This window comes from Crocuta crocuta, unplaced genomic scaffold (assembly GCF_008692635.1).
Source record: "Crocuta crocuta isolate KB4526 unplaced genomic scaffold, BGI_CrCroc_1.0 scaffold89, whole genome shotgun sequence".
NCBI lineage: Eukaryota > Metazoa > Chordata > Mammalia > Carnivora > Hyaenidae > Crocuta > Crocuta crocuta.
This window is the reverse complement of record NW_027551559.1, coordinates 11,508,693-11,532,277: the sequence shown is the minus strand read 5'-3', so window position 1 is coordinate 11,532,277 and position 23,585 is coordinate 11,508,693. Positions and strand designations below refer to the sequence as shown.

Here is a 23,585-nt window from a genome sequence, read left to right as displayed (position 1 = left end):
ATACACACTGTAGGTGAATGCTAAAGTCACAGAAGAATTTCCTTGGAGAGCTTGCACGAGCCCTCTCCGGGACGTGCGGTGGTGAAGACGCAGGAAACGGGGCAGAGAGTGATCCCTGGACGCGTGCGTCCGCTCCAGGGCCTGAGGAATGTCCCCGTGTGCGCAGGGAAGGAGGGCTGGGGAAGAGGGCCAGCTCCTTCCGCAGGCCACTGGGGAGCACTGCGGGGCGGCCTCGCCTCAAAAGCCCCAGCCCCGAGGACCAACCAGCGCTTGAGACCCCCGGGTTGGTAGAGGCTCCGAAGCAGAGGAAACAACTTTCGGAAGCCGCCTGGAGGGCGCTGCGGTCCCGGCGGGCGGACCCCCTCGCGGCGGGGCGGCGCGGGCCGCGCACGGCGGGGTGACACGGCTGCGGGACACGTGGCAAGTCTGACAAATTCGAGACAGGCCTGTGTTCTTCCCCTCGGCCACACGCACTTTGATGACTTTTTTAAAAGCTTATTTATTTTGAGAGCGAGCACGGAAGCAGGGGAGGGGGAGGAGGAGGAGGAGGAGAGACAGAGACAGAGACAGAGACAGGGAATGAGAGAGAACGAATCCCAAGCAGGCTCCGCGCTGTCCGCGCAGCGCCCCACCCCGGGCTCTATCGTGACCTGAGCCGAAATCAGGAGTCCCTCGCATCCCTTTGACGACTTGTTGACGCTGAAGGGAAGCCCCCCGCACGCCTTCCTTATCCCTCCGCCCCGCGGAGTGTAAACGGCAGCGGCTCGGGGTTGGTGGCCAGGGCAGCGCCCGGGCGCCGGCGTCGCCTAGCAACGGGGCAGCCAGGGGATGGGCGGCGCCCCAGCTGCCGGCTGGGAAACACCGTCCGGCGTCCCCGGAAGTGGCGTATGGCAGGCCCCGCCCCAGCAGAGGCGGAAGTGGAGCCGCCTCCCGCCTCCAGCCTCCAGCCTCCGGCCCTCAGCCTCCGCCCGTAGCCTCGGCCCAGCAGAGCGTCTGGGCCTATGGCCGCCTACCCGTACCGTCCAGGCCCCGGGGCCGGCCCTGCTGGAGGCGCGGCGCTGCCGGACCAGAGCTTCCTGTGGAACGTTTTCCAGAGGTGAGGCCCGGCGCCACCCAGGCGCTTACAAGCCTCCGGCGTCTTCCCTACGTGGTCCTCGGCCTCCCCGTAACCAGCCCGCCCCCTCCTGGCTCCCTCCCGCCTTCCGCCGGCCTTCTTCCTGGCTCCCTCGGGCCTCCCCCCGCGCCCCTTCCTGACTCCCTCTGGCCTCCCCCTCCAGCTGCCCTTTGACCTCCTGTCACCCTGGCTCCCTCCGGCCTCCCCCTTGGCCTCTCTCCTGCTTCCCTTCGGCCTCTGGCCTCCCCTTCACCCTGACCTCCTCCTTACTGGCTCCTTTAGATCTGTCCCCGACTTCGTGCGGGTCACCTCCCCGGGCCCTCCCCCGCCCCCCCTGCAGATGCCTGGGCGTCAGGGCCTCCCCCCTTGAGCCCACAGGTGAGGGGCCTGCTGCTCCAGGAGGGTCTCAGGGGGATGCTTGTTTAAGGTAAACAGAAACGCAGCCGGCTCCAGCGCCGTCCGGCCGCCCTTCCAAGCGAAGGAGCCACGATGGTCGTGGAAGCAGGTGTCGGAGGAGAGAGAAGGAGAGAAACTGGTGCAGGTGGAATTCAGAGTGGCCAAGGGTAAAGAAAAGGAACAAAGCTTGAGAAGGCCGAAGGAGAGGTCTCTCTGGGGAGGTTGGACTTGGCGCTTCCTTGTTCCCGTGCGGATTTGGGAGAGAGTCCTGGCTGAATGAAGTGAAAGTTCCATGAGAAGGGACTTGCCAGAGTTAACGCAGGGTTGGCAGAGTTAAAGGCTTATGCTTGCCATGTTTTACTTGTCCTGCACTTTTAATCACCAGCTTAACCGGTCTTGATTTCGCAGGGTTGATAAAGACAGGAGCGGGGTGATCTCGGACAACGAGCTTCAGCAAGCTCTCTCCAACGGTGAGTGGGACCCGGCCATCAGGACTTCTGCCGAACTTTGAGCCTGACCCACCTGTAGGAAATAACTTCTTTCCCCAAGCACAAAGGGCTTCAGGCCTAATTACTGTTACTGGCTTGTGGTGGAGGTGCTTCTGATTTACTTTGCTAGTTGGCCTTCTGCTCCAAGGGCCTTGCTGAAATTTCCAGCACCCGCGTGGACTGGTGCAGGGACGCACGTCTTCAGAAGTGGAGGTTAGAGTGTAGGTTTTAGGGAAGGATAGGAAGTTTAGCTTTGTAGGGCAAATACCCTTCAGGCTCATTGAAGATCACCGAATTCCTTTTGTGACTGTCTCTCTGTGACCCCTTGGGAGAGGCTCATCAAGGTGCCAAGGGCCCCGTGGAGAAGTGATTGGGATCTTGGGGGTGTGGCGCTGGCAGGTGGATTGTGAGAAGGTGGTCTTATCGGTGAGAGAGTACTAGGCATTTAGACAGGGACACAGGGCCATAGCCCTTAGGTGGGGGCGTGGGGGGGCTCCCCATGGAGTTCTCTTGTAGTTTCAGCCTGATTAATCCATGCAAGTACTGTTTGATACCTTTTATTTTTGTTAACTACCTGGCTGTTTATTTTGCCCTTTTAAAAAATCCCTCAGATGCCACTGACTTTTCTGATTCTTAGATTTGTAGCTTGTCTTTCCAGAGGTGTGCCATTTAAGGTGGAAAAGGGATCGATTCTAAGATGTTGGAAGACTTATTTTTTTTGTTTATTTATTTTGAGAGAGAGAGAGAGCACGTGTGCGCACACACAAGCACACAAACGTGTGAGAGAGGGAGGGGCAGAAAGGGGGAGGGGAAGAGAGAGAGAGAGAGAGAGAGAATGAATATGAATCCCAAGCAGGCTCCACACTGTCAGTGTAGAGCCCAATGCAGTGCTCGAACCCACGAACTGTGAGATCATGACCTAGCTGAAATCAAGTCAGTGTTTAATTGACTGACTCACCCAGGTGTCCCAAGACTCATTTTTATTAGTGGGAACCAGTTTGATGTTCTAGAAAGAGTAAGGATTCCCACCCCCCCATCAGGTTAAAAGAGAATGCATGCCCTCATTGTGGGCACATCCCAGGCATTTAGCGTTGTTTATTTGTTGCCCCGTGATTTGCATGAAGTATAGGGTTTGTATTTACAGATTAATACATTTACTTTAAAGAACGGTACATACCACTGACTTTTTCTCCCCAGTATTTAACATGTGTGGGCTACAGATATTGGTGTATAACTTTACATGTATTTATGTAGTTGTGTTTAAGGAACTAAGAAATTTCATTACGGGGCACCTGGGTGGCTCAGTCAGTTGAGTGTCCGACTTTGGCTCAGGTCATGATCTTGCAGTTTGTGGGTTCGAGCCCCACGTTGGGGTCTCTGCTGACAGCTGGGAGCCTGAGTGTGCTTTAGATTCTGTGTCTCCCTCTCTCTCTGTCCCTCCCCTGCTCTCTCTCCTTTCTCCCCCCCCCAAAAATAAAAATGGACATTAAAAAAAAAGAAAAGAAATTTCGTTACTTCTCTTTAGACAGCTGTGCCTTCTTGATTCTTCTCTTATTATTAATCCCTTTTCAATTTCTGTGTCTCCAGTACTTGGTTACGCTTGGAGGAGTAGAAGATAGGGTTACTAGAAAGGTGTCAAAAACAGCTGGAATCCAGCAGGCTGTGAGTTGGTAAATCTGGCTTAAAACCTAAGTGTTCACCAAAATGTTGTCTTCACATTATATGTTAAATATGGTCAGAGGTTCCAGAGGGTGGCCGCTCCAGTGAGAGCACCCTCAGGTGGTGATCCTTCACCTTCTCAGAGGTCATCCTTCACCTTCTCAGAGGTCATCCTTCTGAGGCGTCCCTGCTGAGTTCTTTCAAGTAAGTGAGGACCAACTCATGGCGCATTTGGACATCTTTTTGTCCATTTGCTTGAAGTCTTGAGGGTTTGGTGTCTGCAGGAAACCTGCCCCTCCGGAAGTGACGGTCACACTCTGGCCTCATTAGCGTCATAGTGTCTCTCCCCCTCTCCCCCGCTAGGAGGGCCTCCTGTCTGGGTTCAAATCCTGGCTCTGCCAGTTCTAGGAATGTGACTTTGAGCAAGGGCTTGACCTTCCTGGGAGGGTAGATGGAGGAAGTGCATGCAAAAGGCTTGGTGCAGTTCCTGGCACGTAGCAGGGGACAGCATTGTCAGCTGAGAGTGGAGGAGTATTGTCACTGGCCAGGCAGCCAGCTCAGGTGCCACGAAAGGAGCAGCCACTGTTTGTAGGCACTGTGCCAGGCACTTAGCAGACCGTATCTCACATCAGCATTGTTGTTTGAGCCCCCTGGGGCGTGGTGGTGGGACCTAATCTGACCTATGGGGTGAGGCTCCTGGATTTTCACTAAAGGGTGGCAGTAATGCCTCCAGTTCAGCTGATTGTTAAAGAATATGGGCCTTTACTCTGTTAGAACGTAATCTTGAACTCGGCTCCTACTAAATATTTACCAGGAGCCTGTTTAAAAGAGAATGCGTTTTCACAGTTGTCTAGAGGATGCTTGCTTCACCGTTGCTGAGACCCTCTGAAACCAGCACCTGGTTTAACCCAGCTAGTTTCTGTCGGGACTGTCTCGGTGGCCCTGTGGAGGTGCTTTTATTGAGTTGCCCCTTGGGAGTCGCTCAGCTTTTGTTCAAGGCATGTACAAACTGGCCTCGTGAAGCAGGTGGGCCCTGTTCACCTTAACAGAGGGGGCGCTGCAGCACCGCGCCCTCCGCAGGGCTGCTGCCTGGGAAATGGCCCTCCCCCTCCCTGGCGCCTCTCCTGTGCTAAGCCCTTCGGTGACTGTTCTGTCTTATTTTGTTTGCATTTTATTAACCCTGAATCTTTTAACCAATTACATTTTCCTCTTCAAATCAGCTGTTAACAAGTTTAAAGTTAAATTGGTGGCTTGCCAGTAGCATGAATTTAGAATTTTAAGAGGTGAATTTTACTGACGTAGTCTTAGAACCCTTTTTACCTCCTCCTCTTCTCCTCCCATCCGATTGGATTGCACTTTGCTGCATTTTGCTCTCCTGTGGGTTTCTTTACGCACTTAAGTTCTTTCTGCAGTAAGGCAGCTTGTTTATGATGCACATTCACAGAGTAGGTGATAGTATCGCTTGCTCAGTTACCCGTTGTTGCTTTTGAGCAATAGAGAGGATTTAAACCCAGATGTGTGTTGCTGGCGCCCCTTGGTGCCTCTGCTCATATTGTGCTGGGGGTTTACTTCGTACAGTTAGGCATCAAAGTGCCCTGAGCCCTGGTGTCTCCCCACTTGTCTCCATGAGAGTGTCCACCCCTTGCCGAGGGTTCTGTGCTCCTGCCTAGAGCGCCTGCCCTCCATCCATGTGAGGTGAAGCCGTGTGCATCCTGAATTTCAGGTCCCTTTCTGCCTGGAGGGGCTCCTGCCTTTGAGCCAACTCACCATCGCTGCTTTTTTTTTTTTGACGCTCCCTGCTCTCCATTCTCTGTGTTCTGTGTAAGCATGGCTGTAGCTGTCTCTGGCCACTAGACTGCCCACTTCTCGAAGGAAGGCCAGGCTGGGCCCGTTTGCACAGCTGCGGCGTGTGTGCACAGGCACTGGTCACTGGGTGGACCTGCCTCCACTGTCTTCACTCCCCCTGACTTCCTGGAGCTCATGGATTGAAATTGTTTTGACTTCTAATTGTTCTTCCAGTATTAGGCTTCTGTTTTCATATTAGAACTGGAATATTAGACTATTTCAGGAAACTGGTTTACTTTGTTACTGGTTAGAAGACTGAAGTTACAAACATGTATGATTTCTCACTTTAATTAAATCTGTGCTTGTGTGCTTTCTGCTAAAATCTAGTTGAAACCATCCTGAAGAAGTACTTGGGGGTCCCAGACACTGACTCGTTTATAAGACTTGTTTCCATAGGAAAGCTTCTAAAATCGGTTGCTCTCAGGAAGGTGTGTGGTTAATAGGTATTAAGAAAGACAGAAGAAGACTGTTCTCTTGCCTACTTTTTGAAATAACATCTCATGAATTATCTTGAGTTTGGTACCTTTTCTTTCCTAACTTGCATATTATTTCTTGGAATTACGGCAATTCAATTTTGCTCAGGCCTCTTTTTTGTACTTCTGCAGGTCTGTCTTAACATTATCTATGTAAGTATTTTGTGGAAACTTTTTTTAGCCGCACTTTAAAAAAAAATAATTCATATTTTTTTTTAAGGTATTTTTATTAAATAGTGTTCAAGCTTTCTTGGGGATCCCATAGTAAGAAGAAATGAGAGGGACACCTGAGTGGCTCAATCGGTTAAGTGTTGACTTCGGCTCAGGTCATGATCTCATGGTTTGTGAGTTCAAGCCCTGTGTCGGGCTCTGTGCTGACAGCTCAGAGCCTAGAGCCTGCTTTGGATTCTGTTTCTCACTCTCTCTCGCCTTTCCCCTGTTTGCACCCGGTCTCTATCTTTCAAAAATAAACATTAAAAAAAAGGATTTCAAATTCAAAAAAAGAAGAAGAATTGAGAGAAATCAGACCCTATAAGCAGGCTGTTCCCTGCAGACCATGCTTCTGGTGCCATCACTGCTCCTGCCCAGATAGGCCCAGTTTTGTGGGTAAGGGTGTTTGCTGCTAGTAATGCAGCAGGGGCACTTAGAGATTTGTCCTCAGCTGCAATCCGCCTGTGTGCAGAGAAGGACTGGCTCAGCAGGCCTGCGTTGCTCTGAGCCTGCTCTTTCCCAGGAAGGGCTTTCATGGCTGGCTGCCTCCTGTGATATTCTGAGTCAGAAGGATGTTTGGCCCACTGAGGGCCCTATGCTGTGTGGTACCTATTGGCCTGGATAGTTGATACTAATAGTGCGATTTATGGCAAACACCTGCTTTCCCTCTGGGATCTGGCGCTTCCATGGCTGAGCCCCCAGGAGAAACCCTGGATTATAGACTCTGGAGTTCCCTAGTTGGCAGCACTTTGCCTGTGTCCTCACGACTCAGCGGTGGAGGGTGAGGACGTCCTGTGTGGCTCCGTGAGGAGGGCTCTCTGGGCGCTGCATGGGTCTCCACTGGAATTCGCCTAGTGTCTCTTCCCTCTGCTGGTTTTACTTTGGCCGTTCATTGTGACAAACTGCCTGAGTGTTGGAGTCCTAGTGAGTCATGGAGCCTGAGGGTGGCGACTCCAGTACAGCCTGTCGTGTCTGCTCTTCCCAGAGACATGCCCCGCCAGAGTTCCCGATAGAAACAAAACAGAGTTGGGATTCAGGGGACCTGGCTTTACTGACAGGTTACTCCCTGAGCACATTGCACTCCTGGCCCCAGTTTCTTTGGATGTAAAAATAGGATGACTGGAAATTTAGGTCCTCTTCCCCGTGGAGCCAAGCCCCTCCACCAGATCCTGCATCTGTCCGGTGCAGAACTGGGAGGCGGTGTGTTTTCTGGGATTGAGTTTACAGTGTTTCACTATTAGTCACTTAGATTGTTTCTGATTTTTATTAATGTAAATGCTGTAGTAATTTGACCCAAACTTTCATAGAACCAGTTTCTAGATGTGGCATTTATCCGATTAGTGCTGTCGTTCAGTATTAGAAAGGTCATGTTTCTGACTGTGCTGTTTGAAGCTATCATTGCAGACATCTGGTGAGATATGGGATTTTGCTGAACCTGAAGAGACACCAAAGGTTTGCAGAGTGTGTGCACTGGGTGCCGGTGCTGTGTGCCCACCCTGCAGGACTTGCGTACACCTCCTCATACGTAGCTCCTCTCTGGTGGAAAAGGCCAGGAAGGCTGGGAGTTCAAGGCCTGATGCAGTAAAGTGGAAAGAGATCACCAGTGATGATGTAGAAAAGTCTGATTTTGTTGCTGTCATTGCCCCAAGAGATTCCAAGTAGTCAAGTATCTTGATTGTACAAATGCTAGGTGTCAACTCTTAACCCTCAACCACTCACTAAAGCCAAAGTTTAAGGACAAAATTTCAATAAAGAAAACTCTTTGAAGAGAGTAAAAAGACCGTATATTACCAGAGCAGAATGGGGCTTTCCCCCCTTTGAGAATGGAGGCAGACGAAGATTCTGGACAGAATTTGTGCACTTGTGGGTTAAGTGGGACAATGGTAAGGCGTCCTGACGGGGGCTGTCTCTACAGCCACAGCTGGGCTGTCGTCATTTGTAGGCCTGCTTCTTTTTTTTGTTTGTTTGTTTTGTTTTGTTTGTTTTTTTGTTTTTGTTTTTTATTGATTTCTGAGAGAGAGAGAGGGAGACAGCGTGAGCAGGGGAGGGTCAGAGAGAGAGGGAGACCCAGAATCCGAAACAGGCTCCAGGCTCTGAGCTAGCTGTCAGCACAGAGCCTGAAGGGGGCTCAAACCCACAAACCACGAGATCATGACCTGAGCTGAAGCCGGACGCTTAACCAACTGAGCCACCCAGGCGCCCCTGTAGGCCTGCTTCTTAAGGCTGCAGCCCTATTTCTGAATTATAGGTGACAGAGTGTACCAAATTTACGTGGGAAATCATATTTCTGTTTTCTTTAGTTCTTTAAGATGAAATTGAAGCAGGACTTTTTTTTAAATGTTTTTTATTTATTTCTGAGAGAGAGAGAGAGAGACAGTGTGAGCAGGGGAGGGTCAGAGAAAGAGGGAGACACAGAATCCAAAGCAGGCTGCAGGCTCTGAGCTGGCAGCACAGAGCCCGACGCGAGGCTTGAACCCACGAACCGTGAGATCGTGACCTGAGCCGAAGTCAGACGCTTAACCAACTGAGCTACCCAGGTGCCCCAGAAGCGAGACTTCTAGGTGCAGGGATCGTATCTTTCTAGGTAAAAATCTGACCGGAAAGCTTTTGCAAGATGACTGGTTCTGACACCCAGGCGTGCTGCTGTCTGAGAGAAACACACAAGAGTGTTTGAAATTAGAGGTGGCCCAGAAATCTAGGGAGTTACTGGAGTTGTAGGGCTTGTGAAAAAAAGCCTACCTTTATGATGTACCTCTTGTTTTTAGTGAGTCTGTTAAATATTGGTTATTTGTGCTGTATTTTCTTACAGAAAATTGTTTTATAAGCTACTTAGAGGTTCAGGCTGACGCTCAGGTACATTTAATGCTTCATATACCTGAGAACTTAAATGTCTGCATGTTCCAGCATTTCAGCTTCGTTGTGGGTTATTATGCTTTTTATGTTAGTCTGAGAACCAGGCCACAGGACCTAACTGTTGGCCGTCCTTATCCCTTGGTTTCTGTGGAGAGTCAGGCCCCATTTGGGTAACAAGAAGGATGAGCAGGGTGCCAAGAGGCTGCCTCCTCTGCTCCTCCCTGCACAGCAGGCCCGCAGGAAACCCGCGGGTCTCCATCCTCCACTCCACGCAGAATGACCTGTTGCTCTCCTGAGCCTGGGATCCCTGCCGTCCTCAGAATCCTCCAGCGCGGCTGCCAGTCCCCTGGGCCACCTCAGGGAGGCGCCTTCTCTGGGCAGTCCGCGTGCGCCTGGCCCAGTGGCATGTGGGCCTCACCGTGACAGGTGCTAGTGTTTGTGCATTACTTAACTGTTGCACTTGTGTTGCTTTTGTTTCAAACTTGTTTGGCCGAATCGTTTGCAGAGATGGCTCGTGAGGCTTCTGCTTCCAGTCAGGATGGCCTGGGGCTGCCCTCTCCTTCACAGGTTGACGGCTCATCAGCCTGTAGCAGAGCTGCAGGGAAGACAAAGGAAAAGCGAATCAGGAAAAGGCTCCAGTAGGTACCTTGGGTCCCTAGGGCTTCTAGTCGCGGTCGGCCGTCTCTTGTGGGAGCAGCAGCCGGTGCCTGCAGCAGCTGGGAGGGAGAGAAGAATTAGGCGAAGAAGTGACAGTCTCTGTATTTAGAACTTGTCCTTTCTGTTGGGTTCTCTGTAACATAGTTTTATTATACTGGTTTTCAATAATATGTGTCCTAACAGCTTTACGCACACTCTTCTGCCCACTCTCCTACCCATGGGGCGTCTGTGAAGCCTGCAGAGGGTGCTTATCCAGCCCGAGGGTGCCAGGCACGGGGATAGGTGCGCCCCTGCCTTCGGGGGAAGAGCAGCCTTCACTGAGTAACTTTGGTGGCACTTGTTCCAAAGGGGAAGCTCGCACACGTGCTGGTAGAGCCGCTGGATCCAACTCGGGGCCCGGGGGAATGTGGGGCGCTCAGGCAAGGCTCTCCTGAGGCCCGTTTTTCCTGTGGCTTAAAGGCAAGGTGACGGGTGTGCATGTGCTGGGAGGGCCACGCCTTGGGTCTGGGGAAGCGTGCTTGTGAGCCCTGAGCTGAACACACGGCCCATGGGCGCTGCAGCGGGATGCCCGGCATGAAGGAAGGACGGTGCCCTTTGGCCTCTGTTGCCCACCGCCCGTGTCATGGGGGCCTCAGACTTGAGCACAAGGTCACTATGTGAGGTCAGGGGATGGCTGTCTGTGTGAAAGCTACTGAGAGAGCTTTATACAGAGAGGAAAATATGGGGTGTTTCTATACAGGTGGAGTGTGGGGAGAGACACTGCTTTCTCTCCACATTAAAAATACCCTTTTTACCTTGTTTTTAGTGTAAAATGGGTAGTGGCACAAATCACTCTGAAAACAGATTTGGGAGCATAAACATATCTAGTGAACGTTTCATTATCGGTTGACAAATGGTTCTCTCAGATTCAGCAGTCTCATTATGACAAATGTTTGGTAATATCCCCATTAGTATACCGAAGTAAATCATAGGGTGCTGTAGTCTGCCTTTCCACACTCTCAGGGAAAATAATGCACAGACTAATCTTAGAAAATTTTAAGGCATGGTTGTATGGTATGTTTTTCAGCATACTTCTCAACTTACCTGGTGGCTGCATTCCTGGAAAACTGAGTGTGTATTAAAATACTCTAAAGCATGGGGCGCCTGGGTGGCTTAGTCGGTTAAGCGTCCGACTTTTGCTTAGGTCATGATCTCGCGGTTCGTGGGTTCGAGCCCCGCGTCGGGCTCTGTGCTGACTGCCAGCTCAGAGCCTGGAGCCTGTTTCAGTCTGTGACTCCCTTTCTCTCTGACCCTCCCCTGCTCACGCTGTCTCTCTCTCTCTCTCCTAGAAATAAATAAAACATTTAAAAAATAAAATACTGTAAAGCCATATCTTATTTATGCAGTAAAGCTTCCAGCCTCATGATTATAAAGAGCTTTGAATTGTAAGTCTCTTGGGGCCAAGGGACTCCCGCACAGTGCAGGATGGGACCCCAGCCATGATGTGCTTCCTGCCCCCAGTGGTCATGGCAACCAGAAATGTCTCCTGGGGACAGTGTCCCTGCTGAGAAGTGTGGTGCCAGGGCCTTCCTGGGAGCAGCAAGTTACTTTTGTTAGGTTCAGATGTTACAGATTAGAAACCTAGAGCTTGCTGGTGAAAATGGTTTTCTCTGATGGTAATTCCTGTCGTTTATTTTCAGGCACGTGGACTCCATTTAATCCAGTGACTGTCAGGTCAATCATATGTAAGTAAAGGTGCCGCCATCCTGCCTGTGGAGGCAGACACCTGTCCTGCTTCACCTTGCCCTCCCAGCCGAGCGCTTCAGCTTGCTGTCTGACACGTCCTTTCACACCCAGGTTCTGAAGAGTTCACGTATTTACAGGACCAGTGCGCGTCACATGCTGTCCGTGTCTGGCACGCTTGGAGACTCACAGGAACGCCGACACCCCGTTTCTGACCTGATTTTTTCATCCTGTGCACTTTCACGGAGTTACAGTGTGCTTCTGAGCAGCTGAGAGCACTCGCTTCCATCTTCCATTAGTGTCTCTGCCTGAATAGAAACCAAATGACTTGTCATTTTCTCAGTAGCAGTAGTTCAGACTGAGTTCATATGTACATTTTTAGCCATTTTGCAATTATATGTAGATGTAGGCTCTTTCATAATTGGACCTGGAATTAGGCTGATTTTTTTTTAATGCAAAGCAGGTTTTCCTAAAAGAAAAAACTAAAGCCAGTAGAGTCTTTCTGTCGCTAGAGTGGGCCTGTGCTGGTTGGCGTAGGTCTTCTGGGAGGATGGACGTGGTGGTGCCAGGAGCTGGACCCAGTTCTAGGAGCTGGGAGAGTGGAGGTGGCCCCTTCACTCTGCACTTTGGTTTCTTCCTGGCAAAGTGAGGCCCACCAGGCGCTGTGTCTTTGTAGCCTACTTCGGTGTAAAGCATTATTTCTGTTGTGGCTCTGCCTGTGTGTTTTCTTGCGCTTTCCTCTTTGCTGTGTGCCTCACGTCTGTCTAACGTGGTTTAGGGGCTGTGGCTGGAGAACCAGCCGGCAGAGGTGGTCCGGCTGTCCCATTCAACGAGTGAGCGTTTCTTAGCAAGCCGCGGGCCCCTGCTGCTGAGCACCGTGCTGACCCCGAGGGGGGTGTGGAAGTGACTGTCCGTGGTTGAGCCTCTTGCTGGTTAGCATCGAGATGCCAGCTGCCGCGCACCACTCACGTTCCTTTCTGTCTCAGCCATGTTTGACCGAGAGAACAAGGCTGGCGTGAACTTCAGCGAGTTCACTGGCGTCTGGAAGTACATCACAGACTGGCAGAACGTCTTCCGCACCTATGACAGGGACAACTCTGGGATGATTGACAAGAACGAGCTCAAGCAAGCCCTCTCAGGTTTTGGTAATTCACTTATCTTGATTGTATAGCATGTTTCATTTTGGAACCTAGGTGCCATTAATGTTTTTTTACTTGGTTCAATTTACAGATTTTTTAACTATGAATTTTTGTTGACATACAGATTTATACTTCATTACTTTTTATATCTTGAAGGCTTATATTTGACATGAAGACTTTTATGTGGTTTTTTTTTCCATCCAAAATGAGATACAGGCTATGCAATCATTTATCACTTGTGAAATGGAGTGATGTCACACTCACATTGAGAATGCGGCAGCTTTGGAAATAGTTTAATGTGAATGAGCGAAGACAATGTCGAGCGGCTTATATTTCTTGACACATCACAGCACAGCAGGGTGACCCAGATACTCGTCCGAGAGGATTCTGTAAGCTGCAGGGCCGGCTGTGTGTTTCATGCACAGTGTTGGCAGGTGTGCAAGTGCCCATTCTCAAGTGCGTGCCGGCTCAAGTGTGCCGTGCTGCCGGGAGTGTTCGCACAGCCTTCCAGAGTGGGTCAGTGGGCCCTCTGATGTGGCGGCGGGGTTCTGAGAGGAAGCTGGGATTTCTGGTGTGTAGGACCACACGGACATGGGTACTTGTCCAGGGCTTGTGGGAGTCCCACCCAGAGTCTGGTGGCTTGGGATGGTCTCACTCAGCCCTCTGTCCCCTGGGCCCCATTGCAAAATCCCTTCTATAGTTTGCTTAAAAGTCTGCTTATAAATGCCGGCTAGGAAAAAAATAAGGCAAGTTAGTTTATAATGTACTTTTTTTTTTTTAAGTACTATACTGTGTTGTTATAATGTACTAATATACTTCTAGGTATTTTGAGTTTTAATACAAAGTACATTTTAGTTCTTATGTTAATGTGTTTTTAACTTCTGTCCTTTCCCCATTTTTGTTTTGGGCATGTACTTCATGGCTGTCTTTCTCTTTCTCTTACCTTCTTTGCCTTATGAATTCTGGTGGTGTTCAGTTAGAGGTCCTGGGACTCCACTGGAAGTTGTGTGCTCACCTCACTAGGTGTGGGTCAGGGATAGGCAGGACTTGACCTCATGTTCTCTGCATTGGGACTGGGAATGCTCCTGACCTTGTTCTACCTGTAGGTTGGTGGGGGGTGAGCCTCACAGTGTCCTCTGAATGGAAGGGCTGGGAGGGGCCGGCTGGCAGCCATCTAAAGAGGGCGGTCCTGGGGCTGCAGGTAGCTAGAGGCCTGGCTGGGCTGAGGACACCTTGGGAAGAACCTGCATCCTGTGAATTCCTTCCAGACGAGTGACCTCAGGTGTCAGGGAACATGGCATTTTCTAGAGTTGTCAGGCCCAGAGCCCACTTTTTACTCAGTGCCAGTGGCTGTTGGGTCCTTGGAGCTCTCAGTGGGAATGCTGGGGTGGGCCATGCCACTGGCCTCTCTGGCCTCCGAGTGCCCATTGGGCCCGGCATCTGCAGCCACAGCTGCATGGTTACGAAGGTCATGTGGCAGTTCCTTGTGGTCGGGAGCCAGCAGGCCGTCTAGGGCTGGGCAGGGCCGGGCTCCTTCCTGACTTCTGAGCACTTTCTGGAGAAAAGTATTCTGTGGTGATTGTAGTTATTCTAAAAAGCTTCTCCCTGTAGTTGGTTCTTGACTTCTGAGAGCCTTCTCTGGAGGCTTGTCTTCTATGCAAAGGAACATTGTCCTCTTTTCACATAGTCATCACTTTGGAAGGTTTTCTGTAGTAACTGAAGCAAAGTCTCCGGTTCAGTTTTGACTCCTAAGGACAGCTCTCGTGCCCTGGTCAAGCAAGGCGGCTGTATTTCAGCTCCACAAGACATGTGTGTGAGGGAGTCCGGGGGTGGGGGGTGAGCCTCNCACTTTCTGGAGAAAAGTATTCTGTGGTGATTGTAGTTATTCTAAAAAGCTTCTCCCTGTAGTTGGTTCTTGACTTCTGAGAGCCTTCTCTGGAGGCTTGTCTTCTATGCAAAGGAACATTGTCCTCTTTTCACATAGTCATCACTTTGGAAGGTTTTCTGTAGTAACTGAAGCAAAGTCTCCGGTTCAGTTTTGACTCCTAAGGACAGCTCTCGTGCCCTGGTCAAGCAAGGCGGCTGTATTTCAGCTCCACAAGACGTGTGTGAGGGAGTCCGGGGGTGGGGGGTGAGCCTTACCGTGTCCTGACCTCTATCAGCCCCACTTGATGTGTCAGGCTGGTCCTGGTGGCACTGGGTCACACTCACCCACACGCTGGGTATGACGGCTCATGCATCCCTTTTGTAAACCCATTTCTAGCGTGTGCTATGCACCATTTACAGAGACCTGGAAATAAAGGGGTGCGTGAGGCACGGCGGGAAGCTGACCGCTCCCATGGTGAGTCTCCATGCGCAGTGCAGGCCTCTCCTGTGGGCAAGGCAGTGGGCACGAGGCTGCTCCCTCTCCTTCTGCCCAGCCTCTGGCAGCCACTGGGCCAACTCAGTGTTGCCTGATGAAAAGGTTATGAAAGTTATCAGATCGTTGCCTCCCTCCAGTCGTTGCCCATCTCAGCCACCACCATTTTCGTGCTGCACTTGCTGTTCCCTGTTGTGTGCCAAGCGTTACGAGGCCTGTGTCCCGTGGCCCCGGCACGCTCTGCATCCTTGGAGCATGTGCACGTTTGCCCGTGAAATCAGTGCTGTTGACCCACCTTAGAAATTAACCATCTGTTTGCATGAGTTAGAGTCCCAGCAGGTCCACGGGCAGCCCCCACCCCTTTTTCATGCTGTTGGCTGGTTGTAAACATGGGTCACTGCCTTGTCCCAGGCCTGTCTCTTGCGGCAGCCTCTGTCCCCTGGAGAGTAGTTCCTGAAGGTTTGCTGTCACACCAGTCTGCTGAGAATAGGTGATGTGGGCTTGTCAGGGCAGCAGTGCTGTCTCCCCCCTCCTGTGCCTGTTAGTTCTAAGGAGGGAACTTCATTCTCTTAAGGTCAAGGTGTGGCCCTGTGGCCAGTGTGTCAGGTCTGAAAGGGGCCAGTCCTGACCAGGGTCACAGGCTAGGGGCTACACACAGAGGGCACCTCCTTTTTTTCCCCCTCATCTTACTTAATTGAAGTATAGTTGACATAGAATGCTGTGTTAGTTTCATGTGTGCAACCTGGAGATTCGACAACACTGTACATCACACAACCCCAGTCACCATATAGTGTTATTATAGTATTACTGAGTTTATTCCCTATGCTTACTTTTCATCTCCTGAAATCTGAAGTTTGTGCTTCTTAATCCCCTTCACCTATTTCACCCACCCACTCTTACCCCTCTTCTTTGGCCACTACCAGTTCTCTGTATTTATGAGTCTGTTTCTGTTTTTTTGTTCATTTGTTTTATTTTTAGATTCCACATATAATTGAAATCATTTGGTATTTGTCTTACTCTGACTTATTTCACTGAGCACAGTACCCTCTAGGTCCATCCATCCGTCACAAATGATAAGGTCTCATTCTTTTTTATGGCCACATAATATTCCTGCGTGTGTGTGTGCGCACGTGCATGTGCACACCACATCTTTCTCCATCTTTCGATGAACATGGCTGCTTGCATGTCCTGGCTACTGTGAATAATACTGCAGTGAGCATGGGTGTGTATATATCTTTTTAAATTAGTGTTTTCATTTCCTTTGGGTAGATACCCAGGAGTGGCATTGCTGGATCATAGGGTAGTTCTGTTTTTCACTTTGTGAGGAACCTCCACTCTGTCTTCCAGAGCGGCTGCGCCAGCTCGCACTCCCAGCAGTGGGCTCCCCTTCTCCACACCCCGCCAGCGCCTCTTGTTTCCAGTCGTTCTGATACCAGCCATTCTAAAGGTGTAAGGTCGTCTCATTGTGGTTCTGGTTTGCATTTCCAGAGGGCACCTCCTCTTAATTTACGAGGATGGGATTATCGCTACGTGGATTTTCACTGAAGGAAATTCTTAGGGAACAGTCTGCTCCCAGATTTTGCCTCTTATAGAAACCTCCTTTTATATTTTGTCTATTGATCGTCCATTTTTCTAGTCTGACTTCCTTTGTTTTGTTTTGTTTTTCTCACTGCAATAATACTGAGGAGCAGGGAAATTGGAAGTTAGTTCCAGGGATGATAGAAGTTGCTTCCGTTGTCTGTACAGATTGTGGGGATCCAGCCTGCATATTTGTGACTAGGCTGGGGACCGACACAGCAATGGCTGTCGTCGGCTGTCCACACCCTGGGTGAGCTCAGCGCTTCGCAGCTTGGACCTCTTACTGCCCGAAGACACGGGTGCCTGTGTGAGGGAGGAGACTCATAGGGGTCGGGGGGAGGCCCCCATTCAGAACCTGCCGTCTCTGTTTTCTAAGTCAAGGATCCTGTCTTCTACTCAACTGGCAGGGAAAGGGGGCCCTGGATTTAAGCCACAGATGCATAGAGTATGCTGCCCACTCTGGAAGGGTACTGTCATGTGTGTGCATGTTTGACCCTTTTTTAGAAAAGTAATTAAGTGCTTTTTCAGGTTATTAACTGTGAAATTCACTCAGATAATAGGTGTTTATATACCCTCGCAAAGATTCCAACAGGACCGAAACCAGTAAAAGTATTTTGTCCCTGGATCTTCTCTCCTGAATAAGTAAGGGTGCCGGAGGCATACAGGTAGTGGGTTAGTGGGGAGGGAAGTAGTCTTTACTGAGAGTGGCCCCAAGGGGTATCCCACAGGCACGTGGCCGTTGTGTCCCTCTGTCCTTAGAACCACCTCCCTGCTGGTGACCTCTTCAAGATCTATTCAGTAAATTGAAGGTGGAGTCAGTGACTCTCCCATTTGATGGCCCTTGAGTTGTTATGAACCTTGTGAGGCTGCCTTATTCCATATAATCTTTTACTTCCTAATGTCTGTGCTGCTTTGTGTGGAGGAATACCCAGCAGTTAGTCTGCTGTTGCCCTAAGTTTACATTTTGTTTATTTGGAAGCCTTCAGTGATATTTTAGCTTTCAAANAGCAACAGTCGGCCGCTTAACCGACTAAGCCACCCAGGCGTCCCTTAGCTTTCAAATCTAAAATGAAACTTCCCATTTATAAAATGATAACTTCGCTGTATTCAGGAAATGAAGCTTTGGCTGCCCTGCAGGGTGATTTTGAGGTGCGGCACCATAGGGTGAGTATACTTGATGTGAACTGGGAGCTCACGTAAATGACCTGCTGAGCCTGACAGCCCTGGCCTCCGGGTTACGCTCACCCTTCCAGGAAGAGGCGGTGGTCTTTAGGTCGGCCACTCACAGGACTGCGGATGGGGAGTCATGGGCGGAATTGCAGAACGGTGGCTTAGTTCCTAGAGTGCATGTGAATGAATTTGCACCTTGTATTCCCACCCCAGCCTCGGCCATTTGTTACCAGGTGTCGTAGGAGGCTGCGGGCCTTTTGGAAGGAGAACGTGTGTGTTGACGGGAATGTCTGCCTCCTGGCCCACTCTTCACTCTCCTTTTTCTCCTTGAAGGTTACCGGCTCTCTGACCAGTTTCACGACATCCTCATTCGCAAGTTTGACAGACAAGGACGGGGGCAGATCGCGTTTGATGACTTCATCCAGGGCTGCATCGTCTTGCAGGTAACTGGGGCTCTGTGGAGGCTCACAGCAAGCTGAGCCGTGGGGCAGGGCAGTGGGTTCCGTGAAAGCAGAGCAAGAGGGAAGTACCTGCATTCTGGAATTTGCAGTTTAATGGAGTAAAATCAGTTTCTGGAGCTTATTAAAATCAGTCTTGTCTATGGAGAAGCAGTTAACTCTGTTTCGTTAGGTGGAGGCATGACCAATAGTGTGCTGTCGCCATGCGGAGACACGGCTGGCCCTCAGACGACGTGTGTCTGAGCTGTGCGGGCCCATTCGTACACGGGCTTTGTTTTGATAAATACAGTATAGGGCTGAATATGTATTTTCCTTACGATTTTCTTCATCACGTTTTCTTTTTCCTGCTTACTTTACATAATACATGTATTTCCTGCTTACTTTACATAATACATACATTTACATGTGTTCTCTGGTATTTTTGTTGTGTTTTCATTCTGAGGACAAGGATATATTTTCCATTGTGATCTTCACTGTGCCCTGCCTCTTTCTGTGTGAGGTCAGCTGCAAGGGCGAGAGCTGGCTCCTGAGCATACGGGGCCTCATTCTGATGTCGCAGCCATTGCCAACCAGCGTCTGGTGGATGCTGCTGACCCCGCACTAGATGTTTCTCTCCTACGGCCTTGCTTCTTGACCTGTGAGAAGAACAAGTGCAGAGCTTGAGGACCCTTTCCAGAGACCATGGGCAGGAGTATGTGCGTCTGCCCTGCTGTGCCCGCACAGGACCCCTGCCCCTGCCTCCGGGTGGGGGTCCAGGTTCCATAGATTTAGGCTTTGAAATGCAGTGAACCAGAGGCACCTGGCTGGCTCAGTCGGTGAAGTGTCTGACTTCAGCTCAGGTCATGATCCCATAGCTCGTGAATTTGAGCCTTGCATTTCAAGTCCTCTGTTCCCCTCTCTCTGCACCTTCCCTCACTTGTGCATGTGCGTGTGCTCGCTCGCTCTCTCTCACACACACACACAAATAAACAAACAGNTGCATGCATGTGTGTGCTTGCTTGCTCTCTCCTTCTCAAAATAAACAAACATTAAAAGGTTTCTTAAAAATGCAGTGGATAAACCCATAGATAGATTTCTAAGTTTTTATTGTGACAAATGAAGAAAAAATAGAGACAACAGTATGATGAACCCATGTGCCCATCACTCAGACTCAACAATTATCAGCTGGTGGACAGCTCGATGGCGCGCGTCCGTGACCATAGCACTCCCCCACCCTTTACTCTGAAACAGATTTGGTCCGTGGAAAGCAGCTGTTTTATGCATACATATTTCAGTAGAACTTGTCTCCAGGAGAGGAGTCCTTGGAGGTTGAATCCTGGTTGGGTTATGTCATGTCAGCTGTAGAGGCCATTGAAAAATGTCAACACTGTGAGGTTTTTAAACATAAGTTGGAATTTTTGAAAACATTCTCAAGGGTTTTTTTCCCATGAGAGTTCTAGATCAGCACAAGTGAAGTTTCTGTAGCACACTAAATGCAACACTCCTTGATTTCCTTACTGATGAGTCTGGGGAAAGCCCAGTCCCTGTTGGTCAGGGCCTTGGTGGAGAGAGGAGTCTGCTAACATTGGAGCCGTGTCTCTCTGAAATGGGGAGAGCCTTGCCCCATCGCTGCCTCAGGGGCTCCTGAGGCTGGGTTACACTTTCTGCAGTGTTGTCTGAACACTTAGGAAAAAGGGGTAGTGTAAAAATCTCATTGTCTGCATCTGAGTCGCTCTAGGATTAGACTTTTCATTTGAGGTTATGTCCCATAAGTAAACATCTGATCCTTATATTTCTTCTTGAGCAAAGGTCATTGGGTATAGACTTTCAGTAGCTGGGGTAATGTGATCTGAGTCCCATAGGGAGCTCGCCCAGCACCTTCGCACACCTAGGGGCTGAGGACAGGCCAGCCAGGCTCTTCTGCATTTCGACCTGGACTTCCTGCTCCCACCCACCCTTCCCACATGACCTTAAACATGGGACAGAGGTGGGCAAGCTAAAAGAAAAAAGCTGCAGGCCACAAGAAAAAAGTCCTGAAAAATGTTTTCCTTCATCTGCCTTTTTCTTTTTTTTTTTAATTTTTTTTTATAGTTTATTTATTTTTGAGACAGAGACCAAGAGCATGAGCAGGGGAGGAGCAGAGAGAGAGGGAGACACAGATTCTGAAACAGGCTCCAGGCTCTGAGCTGCCAGCACAGAACCCAATGCGGGGCTCAAACCCACAAACCATGAGATCATGACCTGAGCGGAAGTCGGACGCTTCACCGACTGAGCCACCCAGGCGCCCCTCACCTGCCTTTTTCCAAAAAAGAAAACACTTTTTGAATATTAGTTTTACAAAAGAACATGACAATCTGGAGAAATCTTGGGAAAATACAGTTAAAGTATGAAGAGAGCTTTCCAGCTGCGCTTCACGTCAAGACTACTGCTGCTCGTGTTAGTCGTAGCTGGCTTCACAGTCGTGTCTCACGCGTGTTTGGACGCTCCTGGCCACCACCCGAGGGGACAGTCAGCTGCATCAGCCACCCCGTTAATTGTCAGCCATTTCATCTGCCGCAGCACCAGAGGGCCGGGCTCCAGCCTGCTCTCCTGAGAACCTTCTCTCGTCCTGAGGAATTGCAGTCCACCTGCTTCCTCTTGTCATTTACGATTCCTTAGGCCTTTTGTGGTTGTCTGGCGCCTGTCATCTGGAACAGCACTCCTTTAGTTGTCCCTGCTGTTAGGGGTGGGGGTCTCACCTCTGCTCCTGACCTGCTGTGGGGGGAGGGGGGTTTAGGCTTGTGAACAGACGAAGGTGGAGCCTTCTGGGTGGGGTGTGTGGGAGGGACCCTCAGGCTGGTAGAGGGAGACCCACTTTCCAAGCTCTGTGGCTGGGCCTTCACCTGCTGGGGGCAGGTTGTAAGGGAGGGGCCCAAGTCAGGGCCGGTTTCCCAGTGTCCTGAATGGGAAGTGGCCAGAACCGAGGTGAACGTTTGAGGAATAGCCCCCACAAGGTTGGTCATAGAGCAGGAGGGGAAGACCCAGGTTCACCACTGGCGCATTTGGGAAACCGAGGCCTGGGGGACCCAGGGCTGTCGTGTGTAGCCTGCAGCCCACTCCTTGACCTCTTAACCACCTTCCTGTATCTACCCACCACGTGACCTCAGTATCCCCCATGGTGGACAGGCCTGAGGGTGGTCAGGGTTACCCACCCATGCCTCCCTGCCTTGGTCTCTGTCAGAGTTGGGGTCGTCTGGAGACATGGATGAATTTGGGTTCCTAAGTGTTTATATATATATTTTTGTTTTCTTTTTTCCAAATATGTTTTGTTCCTTCTGTTAAATGTCAAGATCTAAATGACTGTTGTTTCTTCCCCAGAGGTTGACAGATATATTCAGGCGTTACGATACGGATCAGGACGGCTGGATTCAGGTGTCATATGAACAGTATCTGTCCATGGTCTTCAGCATCGTATAACACTGGCCTTTGCAAATAACAGCGTGACTTACAGAAGACTAAAAATGCCAAATCTCCCTTTAAAGAAACGGAACACAAATGCAGCTAGATACTGTTCTTCCTTTAGATTTTATATAATTAACATTTGGGGACCTGATTGTACATATGTGGATAAGCGGTTAAGGTTTTTGCAAATGTAACAATAGTTATACTTCACATACAAACATCTGATTTGAGACTGTTCAGTTGTGCCATGAGGTAAGATATAATAATGTTTCAGGTATCCTGCATGCAAAAAGTTCATCATGTGCATTTCTAGATAGCTTCATTTCTATAGTGGAAATACAATAGGAATTTAAAAATAATAGAGAACTTGCACAGAGGCTTTTATGTGCCTTATATTTTTAAAAACAGGGTTTCTTGTATTGGTTTGAATATGCAACATAAGCAATAAAGCAGATGTGCGCCCTGTCCCAGATGTCTCACATGTACTCACATGGGAGCTCCCAGAAGTCCAGGACACCTTCTGGGTTGTCCACCTGACTCTGCTTACGGAAATCCAAGGATACCATTCTCCTCTGTGACAGAAGTTAGTTTAAATTTCATAAAACTTCTTTGGACACCTAAATCCAAATTTGGATTAGGACTTTGAGGGTTTCTGTCATTATAGTGATTCAGTTCTGCCCTGCAGTGATCTGTTAATTGTGGCTTTAACATGACAGTGGGCTGCAGGCAAACAGAATGGTCGCCCACGTCACCTGCTGTCAGCATACAGCCAGTCCTAGGGTGGCCCTTCACCTTTGTGCCTTACGGAGTCATTGTAGGTTGTTTTCTCCCTCTTCCCTCTTTTAACTGTGCTTCCCCAAACCAGAATTTGGGGCAGGGGTCGTGAGGACATTCAGATGGGTGTTAGTGATTTATAAATGGGCCTGGGACTTCAGAAATTGGTGTCCCACGGGGGGCTGTTGGGGCTTGTGTTGGTTGAGAGAGAGCCCTTTCTGGGTTTATCTGTGGCACCAGATTACAGAGGTCAGAACACCACTGACCACAATATGTGGGGTTGGGCTAAGGAATCCGTGGGGCTTGTAGACTGGCTTTGTGAGTTCAGTGAGGGAGGGTCAGTGGAGGGGGGGGTCTTTGGGGATTTCTACCACTTCCCATATTGGGTGCCTCTCCAGACATCAGCATGCTCTTGATGCAGCACTAGCACATGACCCCAAGCTCTAGTTCAGTGAGCTCAATCCTCTGACCCCAAATTCCTGACTCCAAGAGGCTTTCAGATCCATGGCCCACACACATCCAGGTGCTCTCTCTCTGGGTTCTCATAGACCTCTCGGACTCCGTCTCTCCCAGATAATAAACCCCATGCCCTTGCTCCCCAGTGATGGGGTAGCCTCTGCTGCCTGCCTGCCCGCCCGCCTCCCCACACCATGGTTCCAAGAGGTGCCTTTGGAAGATGCCCTTATTTCTCCCTTGCCCCAGGCCTTCGGAGACCCCAGGCGTGGAGTGAGGGGGTCCCATGTGGCTGGCTCTCAACCTCACTGCACTCTGTCCTGTGCACGTGGGAGCCCTTGTGCTCCACACGTGGGCTTTGTCCACCCACTCCACCCCCTTCCTGCGCCCGGACCGCCCTGGCGCATGGCCTGGAACAGCTCACGGTCTCGGTGAGGCACCAGCCCCCAGTACACAGTTGGTGTTTAAGCTTCATGGAGGCCGCACAACAGACACCGAGAGGCCTGTTCTCTCACACTGTTCTCAGCCACAGAGGGAGGTGTAAATACGTCATGAGTTCTGTGTCTCCGATTCAGAGAAGGGAAAGAAAGACACGAGGAATTGTACAAGGAAAAGGTCTGATTGAGGATGGGTAAGGGTCTCCTCTTGCCTTGTTAGCAAGGAAGGGTGGTTCCTCTAATGGAAGTAGTGTGGGGAAGAGAAACAGTGCACGGTACAGATGCATGTGTGACGGATCTTGTGTTTGGTACAGATGTACTCAGGTGTGTGTTCCAGATAAGTTCGGGTGCATGGCACAGATGCACACAGGTGGTACCGA

The 23,585-nt window shown here is 50.2% G+C and overlaps 1 protein-coding gene across 4 annotated transcripts; it reads left to right on the top strand.

Annotated features, from left to right (window-relative positions):
• Positions 1-894: 894 nt before the first annotated feature.
• Positions 895-22,008, top strand: PDCD6 (programmed cell death 6). 4 transcript variants are annotated; one of them, XM_077749412.1, is made up of 6 exons: positions 896-1,096; positions 1,919-1,980; positions 11,375-11,419; positions 12,404-12,556; positions 17,997-18,106; positions 21,458-22,008. In XM_077749412.1, exons 1-6 carry the CDS (start codon positions 1,002-1,004, stop codon positions 21,554-21,556), a joined length of 564 nt encoding a protein of 187 aa, XP_077605538.1. In that variant the 5' UTR covers positions 896-1,001; the 3' UTR covers positions 21,557-22,008. The 4 variants fall into 4 exon arrangements, with proteins under 4 accessions (XP_077605539.1, XP_077605538.1, XP_077605540.1 ...); XM_077749411.1 differs by having other exon boundaries at positions 898-1,096; positions 12,404-12,562; XM_077749413.1 differs by lacking the exon at positions 12,404-12,556 and having other exon boundaries at positions 895-1,096.
• The last annotated feature ends 1,577 nt before the right edge of the window (positions 22,009-23,585 follow it).